This window comes from Lathyrus oleraceus, chromosome 5 (genome assembly GCF_024323335.1).
Source record: "Lathyrus oleraceus cultivar Zhongwan6 chromosome 5, CAAS_Psat_ZW6_1.0, whole genome shotgun sequence".
NCBI lineage: Eukaryota > Viridiplantae > Streptophyta > Magnoliopsida > Fabales > Fabaceae > Lathyrus > Lathyrus oleraceus.
In genome coordinates, this window is record NC_066583.1 from 537,908,858 (window position 1) to 537,922,119 (window position 13,262).

Below are 13,262 nucleotides of genomic sequence, written 5' to 3' on the forward strand. Positions count from 1 at the left end.
TTTAAATAATTAGTTATTTTGAAAAAAAATTCTACACCTTTTTTTTTATAGTTTTTTTAGTTTTAAATTATGCACTAATCTATTTCCTTTTCCTTTGAGGTGTATCAAAACATCATTGACACCTAGATAGTTTTTAGTTACATTCATAATTTGTGGGTATATATATGACACAATTTTTTTTGTCTATCCCTAAGTTGGCATATCAAATTTTTTAAAAGATTAATGCATATTTTAAAACTAGTCCTAATGAAGTGTTATTTTAATAGTGGAGGTGAGCGTAAGAATTTACCAATAAAAAATATTTTCTTTACGAAATTCCACGTAGAAACGTCGAGTTGCTTCAACCAGGGTCGAAGTTGAACCCGAACAACGACGATAGTGACTTAGCGGAGAAGTGAGAAGGAACCACTCACCGGCGGCGGAATATATGACTGGCGAAGAATTCTCAGGTCCTCCCGGACCCAAACTCACGCGTCTCGTCTACTTTGTTGGCGCCGCAGGTATTCCAATTTCCGATCCCTTTCGAATTCATTCGCAACTTGTATCGAAATTCATCTTTGTTCCAAACGTTTTCAGTGGCCTGCACCGTTGCAATCAACAAATGGCGTGAGTTCGAAAGTAAGTCAATCATCCAACAGCAGGAGAAGCAGCCAGGAGTCAAGGTAGTTGCGGAGATAACTAATTCGTCGGATTCTGTTGGTGTTCACAAAGCTCTCAAATAAGGTTAGGGTTTTGTAGTTTACTTTTTGTTATTATTTTTGCTGTTGTATTTGGAATGCTATGTTTTGACTTGATTGGTGGTTGTAATTGTAAGGTGATGATTTTGAATCAAATTAAGTGTGTTGAGTAGTTGTGATTTGTCTTCTTAGCTTTGATTGTTATTATTCTGGTTGTGAATATTAGACATTGGTTAGATCAAGTTATGGATGTTTGTCATTTGTTGTTTGATTGGAAATGGATAGTTATGTTATGTAAGACTTATGAGCTATGAAGCATAGCAACCGGAAACACGAGACACCGACATTGACACGTCGACACCAGTAATAATTAAAAAAATAAACATAATTTCAAGCGTCGGTTTTAGATATAGAAACTGACACACACTTTTTTTAGAGGTGTCGGTGCTATAACTTTGTGAGTTTTTTTGGGATTGTATTGAAAGCAAGATTTATAACCACAGTCCCGCAGTTTGCAGTTATGATATGGACCTTTTTATAGAACCACTGTAGAAAGTGTTGTATGGTCGAAGAAAACTTACGATTTGTTAATAAATTGTTATTGTTATTACTTATTATTATTATTATAAAATAAAATTACATAAAAACTTAATTAGACTTTATTACTTGAGTATAGTATTCAGAATTGTTTGCTAAATCTCACTTTAGTTGTCTGATATGAACGATCAGATGTAATGTTGTACTTAAAAACTACTTCTGGTTATATACACAGTACATTATCGTTGTTCAAAGGGACACTGATGTTTGTTTACAGTACAGGAGACGAAAGTGACATGGTTTTATTGTTTTTTCCGAATGACTAGAGGTAGTTATTTAGAAATTATTGTAGATCGTGTTTAAATGTTAAAATATCAATATGCCATATCAAATTAATAACATAACTTAGGTTGGGTAGGTAATGTTTCTCCAAAGTATTAGCTTGATGCATCAAATATTTATGGTTTTCTCTAGGTTGAGACTTCAGAGTTTGACTTATGGCCATCGGTTGGAAAGGGAAGGGTTACTCTGAGGTTCACTTCAAAATTTCAAATATCAAAAGGAATTTGGGATCATGTTTACAAAATTTTTGGAAGCCAAAAACTACAAGCTCTTGTGCAACTCAAGTAAATTTTTTTGTATAGTGCTGAATGTCTCAAACAAATGTTTTCCTTCACTTATTAATATTATTGCTTAAATTTTGCATGTATAATGTCGCTTTAACCTCAAAATGCAAGTTGAGAGTTACGTTGGTCAGCGATCACTTTTGATCATTCAATATGCAGTAAATTAAACTACCAATTCTCCTTGATTTGTTTCTTTTCCTATATTCTGTGAAACAAAGGTTCCTCTTATTCTCTCTACTGAGTTGTGTTTTGGCTATATAACTGCCTGACTTTGCACATCATTTCCACGAAACCCTTCTCCTAAAACACTACAGAAAAATATTTACGTTTGATTTGGTTGGTGGTTGATTAAATTTCTGTAGTTCTTAATGCTGGTTAGTCAACTGATGTTTAAAGTTTCATCTCTTCCCTATGTATTTGCTATTTATTCAAGTTTACTGATTCAAAGATACAAGCCCACCATGTTCATTCTAAACCTGCAGAAAGATTAGACCAACATTGATTAGACGGAGATCTTTACTTATGTCGATTACTATTTTGTTGTTTGATATCTGAATGAGGGTTGAGAAGTTGTTGCTTAGACACAGATCTATAGTCTGTTGATCTGTGTTATAGGAACGTTCTGTTGATCTGTGTTATAGGAACATTCAGTAGCATGAAGATAATCTGATTAGAATGGTCGCATCAGGTTAGATTTAGTAAGCAAAAAAAGATCAAGCTCTAATCTGGATGATATTTTTTTTTATCAAGCTCAATTTAGCAGAGCTGATTCCCCCATTCTTCCATTTTCTTGCTGAATGAGTATAAGAAGATCTACTTGGTACAACTACCACCTTGCTGGAGTGAGTTTAATTTCTGGGCTTTATGACTTTAAGTTGTCAAAATAAATATCTTGCTGAGATATCTCTTGGGAATTTGACAATTTTGGGTTAAGACTAAAGTTTTGATGCAAAGTCAGGAGCTTTCCATGTATAGAAATATTGAGTTCATTTATCGATGTATGACAATGTCTACAATCCCGAATTACCAACCCCTAGTTAGGAGTTTCATTGATTTGGCCGACATGCTCAACCTAGCCTGACCTGACCGAACCCACATTACCCGGTTGGGTTGGTATCCAAGTAAAACTGGCTTTAAATATGCAGGAACAGTTCTCATTTGACTGGATTCCAGTTCCTATGATTTTCAACTTGCCAAACGCAAGGCTACCCAATCTCACATAATTATTAATAAAAACATAAACCCTACTCTACCCAAATTAGATCTCTCCTCAACATTAACACTGCGTTTGCATAGAGATTATATGCTTGTGCTCTGCTTTCAGAACCAGACCCGTTTGTGTTTTTTGAAGCATTTGTGGGTGTATTCTGACCTTGTTTAGCAGTGTGAACAGTTTTTGATTTATTTATTGGGGATCCATTGTGTCATTTCACTTGCTAAAAAACCTTATTCCCATTGTCTCATGACTGAGTCTGTGATGATCTGTTTTTCCAAGCATAACTCACCCTCTCTTGTGCTCTGTTTATGCGACCAAAACTCAACCTTCTTTCTTGTGCTCTGCTGCTGTGCACTGTTTATGTGACCAGAACTCACCCTCTCATACTCTGTTTTCACAACCAAAATCCTCTTTTTTTTTGTGAAATGATATTACCACAGTTGTCAGTATTGGAAGCCCACTAAAGATCGTTTGGATATGGAAAAAGCGTAAATTGTAGGATCGTAACAAGGATCCTACAATCTCACAAAATATACAAAATTAGATTAATAACTAGGAAAAAAACTTACAATTCTCATTAATTTAATCAAAAGTAGCAAACATTTATCTAAAAAAACATATTTTTCTCAAACTCCCAAACATCAGCTAAAAACGTAATTGTTTCAATCATCATCCAAAAAACATCATCTCAACTCAAACATAATGAAAATAAAATGCGGGGGAACGAAAGATGAATTGCAAGGCAGAAGAGAGAAGATATGAATTGCAATATTAGAGATGAGAATAGTTGAAGGAAGTCATCTGAATTTATTGAAGAAATAAAAGGAGAGGAATTGATTCATATTGAATGAGAACTGATTCATATTGAATGAGTAGTAAATGATTAGAAATTTCCAATACATCTACCAAATAAAAAGGGTGCAAGTCCGAAATTTATTTTCAATGCGGCTGCGCAGCTTTCACCTTTCCAATTCTCAACTGCTCATTTAAAATGCAGCAAGTCCCAAAGCCCTAACCCTTATATGCGCAGCTTCCAAAAAAATCAGGTAAAATTCTGAAAGAATGGGTCGAATCCTAGTGTTTAATGGCTGGGTCGAAAGACGTCGAGGCGATAAAGCAGATCGTGCGGTTCTCACGATTCATCTCTTTTCCTTTGCGCGCCAACCCTACGTGCTTCTCCCACGATCTTTGCACCGCCTAACTTGGTGGATGGTTGCAGGCGTGCGAGATCGTATGATCTCGGGAGTTATAGCCCGATCCTGACAACCATGGTTATTGCTATTGAGTTCCGCTGCTTTGTGCTCTTTTTCTCGTGACCAGAAGCCCCTACTTGTGTACTGTTTTTGTTGTTGAGTTCTACACTTTGTTGCATTAGAATGTCTAGTTTTGCTACTGTAATGGGTGATTTATGCAAGCCTAGCTAAAGTTGTTTTCTTCATGACTTATGAAACTATGAGTTAGTGGTTATTTTAGACATTATTTGCTAACTTCCTTATAGTTATGACTAAGTTTAATTAAGTATTTGAATCCAAAGGTTTACTCTCCCTTAATAATATAAACTTATGCATGAGTGATATTTTATATACAAAATATGTGTTTTATTAATTTTGTAAAACTTACATTTCTTGTTACTATTTCACGTTTTACAATTTTACTACCCCTATTCGATTCTGCATGAAATCCTGATTTTAACTAACTTGATTGATAAATTCATTTTCTCACCTTGTATCTCTCTCTCACACGCCAGTAACTAGTGTGTTGTTGAGTTATTTGTCCTCCATGGCAATCCTACAGTGTCATCTTCGAAGCCTCACATGGTGTTACTGCTAGTGAAATGGTCTAGAAGGTAAAAATTGCTAGGATATTGTTTTTGTTCTGCTACTTTGCACGACTTGACCCCATCTCCTCCTCTCATTATTAGATCTCATGCCGAACATTTGTTGTTTATGAGATAAGTTAATCTTCTTTGAGACTCGCTTATATTAATAAGCTTCTCGAATGAGGTGTTATATACGGAAGTCAGACCCAATATGACTCTGATGTGAGTGAGTTGTGTCGGTTTGGGTAGCTTTGATAAAAAAGGTTTTATTTTAGGCTCAACCCACCCTGCACTAATCTACCGGGTTGGGAGGCCGGTTAGGCAAAACCCAACCTTTGTTAGGCTCTAACCTCGAAAAAAAATGTAGCTAAGGCTTTGTTAAGAAGTTAGAAGGGAAAAGGAGAGGAAAAAGACTTTGGAATGAAGGAGAGTATGTTAAAGATAGGGGAATCCCTCACTTTGTAAGGAAGAGTATTTTTGAAAGTGGTAAAGTGAAAATACTTAAAAGTAATATTTTATTTATGTATAGTAAAGGTATTATAAAGAGAAGTAATGAATTTGAAAATTTATTTCAAGCCCTCCAAAGTCATTTCCGTATCGAAGGGTTTTAGTGTATGTAGCATCGATACATCTGAAAAAAGGCGTGTCCATTTTCGTGCCTGTGTTGGACACCAGCACCGACATTTATGTTTACGTTTAATTTATGTTTTCAAATTATTTAAGTTGTCATCTTGCTAGTGTCGGGGTGTTCGTGGATCATAGGTTTTAGTCCAATGAAGAAAAATAAAATCTCTTGCAAAAGTGTGGAGAGTGTGGACTATGCACGCTTCCCATTTCCTCTAAATTAGTAAACACAGCCTGAGAAATCAGGATCATGAAATAGGGGTCTATACAAGAGAATTATTGTGAGCAGTGGGAAAATTGTCTTACCAAGTTGAACCTACATGATTTGCAATCTTTAAATTAGTTGATTTCATTATATTGGGTATTCCTAAGATACAGGTTGAAAATCTGTATTTTAGCACTACAAATGATCCTCTAGTCAGATATACAAAGCTTTTATGTAAGAACAATTAGGTAGAATTCAGTTGTATGCATGACATATATACTTATACAATACTATAAGTTCATTAATAATTTAAGTTTTAAACTTAATTATAAAACAAAGAAATATAAATCGTCATGATAACATGTTATGCTCATAAATTTGTATCAAATTACTTAAATTATTCCACAAAATCATAAAACCAATTGGATGCATCCCACAAAGTCATAAAACCATAAATTTGATACAAATAAATGAACAGAAAACCAATTGAGTTAAATGATTCTCTAACAAAAACCAATTGAGTTTGCAAAATTCGATAATAATTGGTCAAGGAATTATGAGAAAAAGAAAAAATTATTTAAGTTAAGAGAAATGTAATTAAAGGAAAAGTTTGATTCTTGTAATAGAAAAAATGAAGTGATGAGATAATTAAAGTTGAGAAAAGAAGAATTAAGGATGACGAAGATTAATTCATATTTTAGAAATATTGAATACACATGAGATTAACTAACTAGCCATATGAGATTAACTAACTAGCCATATCCATAGAGGATTTGAGACCTATTCTTAACATATCACGACGAATCATTGTTGTATTGGAACATATTAGAATTTTTATTTTTATTTTTAAAATAAAAAAATTTGGATACTCCTTCGATACATATTGGCGGTGTATCGGCATATTGGATATGATACGGCATAGATTTTAGAATATTGATGGTTCAAAGATATATCTCCGAACGTATTTAATACGCACAAATAAAGGCGCTGGAATTGAAACGCTCCTATTTTATTCAAAAATTTGTCCGGAAATGTATATCAGGAGATGTACTTCCCTAAATTTGTTTTCACAATCATAAACAGATGCATACATAAAAGTCGAAATACATTTTCTCATACAACATAAATGACTACACTAATGAAGCATGCAAGTCATCCTAATTATAAGGCTTTATTAAACTACAAGCAATTTCAAAAGAAAAAGGAACTGGTTCTCGAAATGTCATTGCATAATCAAGACAAAGTGATGTCTTTCATTCACAACAAGCACCCACCTACGAAGCAGAATTAAATTCCATAACACTACACCTAAGACTGAAGTATTCATGAAGCATGTACTTTAAAAATGTTTTCACCCTTACCAAAGGCCAAAGAGACCTAAGTGAACTTTTGAAACAGCCAGGGGACTTTAGATACATCTCCAGACTAATTTTTTTAACAAAATAAGGATATTTCATCCATTTGTATCGAGGAGTGTGTAAAAAAGATATGTCTGAAGATGCATTTTCGAATTCTATGAACAATTGTGACTTTTCACGGAAGTGGGGAGCATCCCTTATGGTGGAAAAAATAATTCCTTCATTTTTATTGTATTGTTGTGTTGTCAGCCGCTGGTTGGTTTTCTCAGGTGTGGGGAATTTGTACTGTTCCTCAGGGCGTTGCATTTGCTGGCATTTAGTTTCGTTGCCAAATTGTTTGCTTTTGCTTATACATCTTGTACCTTTTCTTATTCCTTTTATAACGAATTATGTTTAGTTTTTTTTTTCTTTTTTAATTAAACAACACATTAGCATTTACTCTATCTAAATTGTGTCCAAATATTTATCAGGATGTCTTGTTAAAAGGGTATAATAATCTCCAAAGAGTTGGCCTAGTGGAGCATGATGTTCAATTTGGCGCGAGTTAGTGCTTCCTTTTTATTTGACAGCTTGTAAGTGCTTCCTGGTTTTGTAATGGGGCATTATTCCTTCACTTCAAATTTATATATATTTAGAAGGGTATAATATAACAGTAATTAAACACTAATTCGTTTATTTTACTATCTATATAGTTTTATTTTACTATCTTCTCTATTTTGTTTGTCTCGTAATTTTCTCAAGGTATTATGTTTATAGTAATAATTTTTTGGTCATTTAAAGAGTAACTCCTAGTTGAAAAAATGACAGTTAAGCTGGTGTAAATTTGAAGTCTAAAATAGAAACAGATGATATATTTGTTCTACATTTTCATGATGAGCACGTACCACCTGCACATGCAGGCTGCTGCTTTCAACATTCATCTTGGAAAGCCAAACAACCCCTGCAATGTACAAATAGACACGAGAATAGTTGACATCAACTACATGACTTTCACAGGATATCAGTGAAAGAAGTCATGTTATGAAACGTACTAAAAACACATGCCAACAGAAGGGATAATTAATTTAAAATATACTTGTTGGATTGAGTTAAAACTAGCCGAAAATCATTCAGTTTTTTTGGCTTAAATATGTTGATTGGAAAAGGACAAAAAAATTGAATTGACATGGGATGTGATAGAATCATGGATGGAGATGATAGAACGTAAGCAATGAATTCATGTGTGAATTAACATGGTTTTAGATTTCAATTTAATTTCTATAAGTATGTTACATAGTGGAGGAGTTGAGAGGGATGTCTTTTCCCCAAACCTGATAAGCTTATATGTTCCCGACAATGTCTGAGCGTCAAATGTGCATGATGACATTCCTTAAATGGAATGATATGTTTTCATCAGTTCAAAGCATTACAGAGAACTATGAGATCTATGAAAATAATGTGATTGTTACTAAAACTTTGAAAATAAAAATAAATAATGCAAATGAATTGGGGCCATATCCAATGGGAAGTGAAGGTTGGCAGTTCACATGGCCATGTTTATGTTTTGTATACAAAGAGTACTGGATGCCATCAAACTGGAGTACTACCAAAATCATGCAACGCTTTTAATGAAATCAAATCTCTGTTTGGCTTCCTGTGAGATATTCTTCTGGAGGTAGATATCATCATCATAACTTGCAGCTTTTTGTTTCTTTCTTCCTTTTTTTTTATATCAAATAAAAAATCTTAGTATTGATTTATTATTTCTTGTAACATTTTCTGAAACTCACCTGTTAAAAATATATTGTGAAGTGTAATTATAGATGTTATGTATGTTTGGCTCCGTGCAAAGTGTCGTTTGGGAGGTTAAATCAGTAAAAGTAAAGAGACGATATGATTGGCATGTTTCGTGATTGTTCTAAATTTCTCACATCGTTTTCCAAGTACCTAATATGGTGAAGAGGCTAGTCAAACAAATGACAAAACTATGTAATACAAACTCATTGCATTGCGATTTGTTCATCTTAACTTTAAAATCTAGTGGCCCCAATAGGACATTTTTATTTGTACACTCACCATAATGAGGTTTGTGTTGGAACTTGTAACAATAATGCTTCATTGACAGACTAAATGTTTTACATAAATAATTTAGTACTAGTACTTACTAGTATATATAAAGTGTGTGACTTCTTGTTTATGTTACTAGTTGTTTTCAAAACATCCACTCATGATTTTTTTATATAATGGAAATACCTAATTTCTGATACACTTTATGTTTGATTTCAATGAATAATGTTCAATTGACATTTATGTTTGCATGGAATATCTTTTCAAGGCTCGCATTGTCAACTTTATAGGTCTTCCAATTGGGTTTAGGCACTCAACTATATTGATCTTTATATTTATATTTGGATAATGCTAACTTGTGTCCTAGGGACGTAAGATAAGATACCCATTTGTAGAAAGTTTGTATTGAAAAAATCAATTATAAAATTAATTTTATACCTTTATTAAAATTATTACGCAAATTCCAACATAAAATTATTTTCGTTAGTTCTTAACTTAAGTCCTAAAGATACAAATTAGCATCCCCTTTATATTTTGATGATAATTTATTTTTAACTATTTTTTTACATAAGCTAAAATATTGAATTAACATGAGTACAAGGATATTCAATTCTAATACAATTAAAAATAAAATAAAAAAGAACACAAACTCTAAAGGACTACCAACAATTCTATTTTAAAAATTGAGTTAAATCAAACTCAATCTTACCACTTATATAATTAAAGACAATCCAACATTGACACTTTTAAAATAAAGTAATGATGCTTGATGTATCGGGTACAAATATTGTATTCATAGTTTTTTTTTATTATTCGATTTTGAATAAAATATGTGATTTTTTCATATGAATTTAATATATTTATGTATTTTAATTTTTATTATTATTGTATTCTAACACTATTTTTATTTTTTATTTTTTTTAATGATGTTTTATTGTCAACTTAACAATTTTGTTTTCTTTGCATATATTTTATAGATTTTTTTTTATTTTTTATTAACTTTCCTTATATTTTGATTTTTTTAGAAAGTGTTATACGCATGTATTTGTACCTATATATTATAGCTATCCGCCATTCAAATACATGTCTTTTAGAATTTTTTATCTAAATAATCAAATTTTCAAACTTAATTTCAATATATCCATCTTTCTATCCTATTTTCTAAAAATTATAACAAAATGGACATTTAAAGGTTATTGGCAACCCCTCCTAATTTTTTATTTAATAATACTACCTATGAATTTTCCTATAGATTAAATCTGCGAATTTTTCTGCATAACATTATTTTTTATAAATAAATTTATAAATAATATCAAATCTACAGGAAAAATAAAAGAAAATATAGTGTCAATTTAATTGGCATCCCATATTTAAATATAGAAGAGATGACAATAATCTCTAAGTGTTCATTTCATTTGAATTTTATTGATTTGAAGTATATTGAAAAATATGATGAAAAGATTGATATATTGGTATTCAGTTCTGAAAACTTAATCATTTTCTTAAAAATTCAAAATATCACACTTCTAACATTCACGATTAAGATTTGACATTTAAGTGTAATTCTATTGATTTGATAGTGTTAACTTGAAATTCGGAGACATCGATTAAATTTAAATGATACTATCAAAGAATTTGGATTAACTCTAATTCATTCTTGCATAATCAATTTGTAATGCGAAGACTATTCACCAATTTACTAATAATATCATGACTTTTATCACTTCAAAATTGAAGTTTACTTTCAATAGCCATTATTAGATAATAGACATTATATTTTATTAATACATTTTCATTGCCTTTGGAACACTTGTTGAGAATAACAAATTAATCCCCCCCGTAAACTAGATTATGTTAAGTGCTTATATATGGAAATAACTATTTACAGTTGATCTAAATTGATCTTTTGATATAAGTAGTTGTGTAAATATTTGTAAGTATATATTCATATGTTGTTTTCATTTATAATATATACAAAAAAATTGTTCCATAAAATATGTGAAATCATTTACTAGTTTTTAGTTTGGGGATGAATTTTTTTATCGATTTATTAGAACACATGTTTAAATAAATACTTTTTGAAGGGAACACATGTTTTCACTTCTGCATAAAATATATTCGCAACCAAATCATTAATAAAATAATCACAAAAACTATATAAAAATAATTTATACATATGCTTTAGATACTATGAACATTCATAAACAACATATATTAAACTAAAAACAAGTCAATAAATTTCACATTTCAAGCCAAGTGATGGAAGTGAAAACCTTCATAAACATATAGAATTAATACAAGAAATTAAAATGCTAATTAAAGATAGTAAGCATAAACTCATTTCAAATAACAATCCATTCTTCTCTCTACCTCTAATATATCTAATTAAACCTTAAAAAAAAAAATAGTGATGAAACATTGTGACCTAGTTAGAATAAGTAGTAGTACCCAAACGAAGCTCAAGATCCAAGTTATCATAATCTCCAGGCAAACCTATCTCCAAATCCATCCTTATAATATTCTCACCTTTCTTCAACATTCTACACTCATGATCCTCTTCACATGCAAAAACATCACATTCTTCCATCTTCGATTTCTCCGAATTCATTGCGCTCAAACTAGGGTTCAACAAAATACCATCCACAACAAACAAAGGCAATGTGCAAGTCATAGGCTTAAGAGTTGTTGCTAAAGAGGAAGAAGATGATGAAGATGGTTGTTGCAAGAATGATGAGTTGTTTGAGAAAAAGTTATTAGGGTTATTATTAAGGTTAAGCATAGAAGAACCTTGAGTTTGAGTTTGAGTTTGAAGTTCATGATGATTTGTTGGTGGTGATGATTGTCTAAGCCTTGCTCTATCTCTCCTATGAACATTCATGTGACCACCAAGCGCTTGAGCCGATTTGAATTCTTTTCTACAAAAGCTACATGTGTACGATCTTGGTGGCCATGGATGAAAACCATTCATCATGTAATCTTCTGATGATGAAGGACTCTTATTGCTGATAATAGGACTATTATAATAGTTTTGATGATAGTTTTTCATGTTTGTGTTCATATTGTTCCTCTTCATCATGCTATCAAAAAGAAACTATCATATATATATATATATAGAGAGAGAGAGAGAGAGTGATGATGAGAGGGTAGTTATACTAGTATATAGAAAGAGAGAATGCATAAAATTTGTAAAGATAAGAAAAGAATCCTATTGGAGAGATAAAGGTGTGAGTTTGGTCATTGCTTACTAAATTTGGAACTGCCAGGGTTACAAAACTTTATGCCATATTTCTGTCACTGGTCAAGTTAACATGACATATTCATTTTTCTTCTCGGTAAAGATTCAACCATTATTATAACTCTCTTTGTTTCTCTCTCATGATACATCACAGGTAGTAGAAGTAAAAGAGGGAAGAGATAATTATGAGTATTAGATCATAAATAGACATGAGGACTTTCTAGTCAATAGTCAGTAGTAGTAGTATACTAGTAAGTATGAACTCATAGGTTAGCTTAGCTATAACCGGGGTCCAGGGTATGGCTTTTCTTTCCTTTTCTGTGTGTCTTTTTATTTTCTCAATCAATTATGAAATTCAATCAGTATATTATATGTTTTTGGACCTGCATTGAGTTAGGTGAAACAAACATGTTTTCACAAGCTATTCAATATAAGATATCAAAATTTAGTTTTGGTTTTGGTAAAATGAAAAGAACAAGTTTTATTATTGTATCAAGAACAATGTAAAACAAACATGTAATTTAGTGATTTGGATCCTCTCATAATTAAATGTGATATGAAGAGGTTATGTTGATGAGTTCACCATTAAATCTCATTGGGTTATGCAACTTAAAATATATATTAGTGAAATCTAATAAATTTTTATGGTGAAAACATTGACATAACTCTCCTATATTCAAAGATGAGAAATTTGGGTTGGATCCAAAATGAGAAAGACTCAATCATCATTTCAAATTTATTTGACCACCGTTGATAAGAAATAATTGGATCTTTGACCGCCATTGGATATTATTTAATGGTCTTTCGCATTCTAAACCGTGAATGATGAGACACTTTAATCAACATTCATATATAAAATGTCTCACATGAAGAAAAAAATATGATTCAAATTTATTCTCAGTCTCACATTACTTCATAT

The 13,262-nt window shown here is 31.7% G+C and overlaps 2 protein-coding genes across 3 annotated transcripts; one reads left to right on the forward strand and one right to left on the reverse strand.

Annotated features, from left to right (window-relative positions):
* The first annotated feature begins 250 nt into the window (after positions 1 to 250).
* On the forward strand, positions 251 to 7,767 carry LOC127086193 (uncharacterized). 2 transcript variants are annotated; one of them, XM_051026905.1, is made up of 3 exons: positions 251 to 500; positions 577 to 723; positions 7,533 to 7,767. In XM_051026905.1, exons 1-2 carry the CDS (start codon positions 428 to 430, stop codon positions 720 to 722), a joined length of 219 nt encoding a protein of 72 aa, XP_050882862.1. In that variant the 5' UTR covers positions 251 to 427; the 3' UTR covers position 723; positions 7,533 to 7,767. The 2 variants fall into 2 exon arrangements, with proteins under 2 accessions (XP_050882862.1, XP_050882863.1); XM_051026906.1 differs by lacking the exon at positions 7,533 to 7,767 and adding an exon at positions 1,689 to 2,025.
* Positions 7,768 to 11,484: 3,717 nt separating this feature from the next.
* LOC127083105 (transcriptional regulator SUPERMAN) lies at positions 11,485 to 12,184 on the reverse strand. The gene has a single exon (XM_051023344.1). The coding sequence runs from the start codon at positions 12,182 to 12,184 to the stop codon at positions 11,534 to 11,536; it is 651 nt and encodes a 216-aa protein (XP_050879301.1). The 3' UTR covers positions 11,485 to 11,533.
* Positions 12,185 to 13,262: the final 1,078 nt, after the last annotated feature.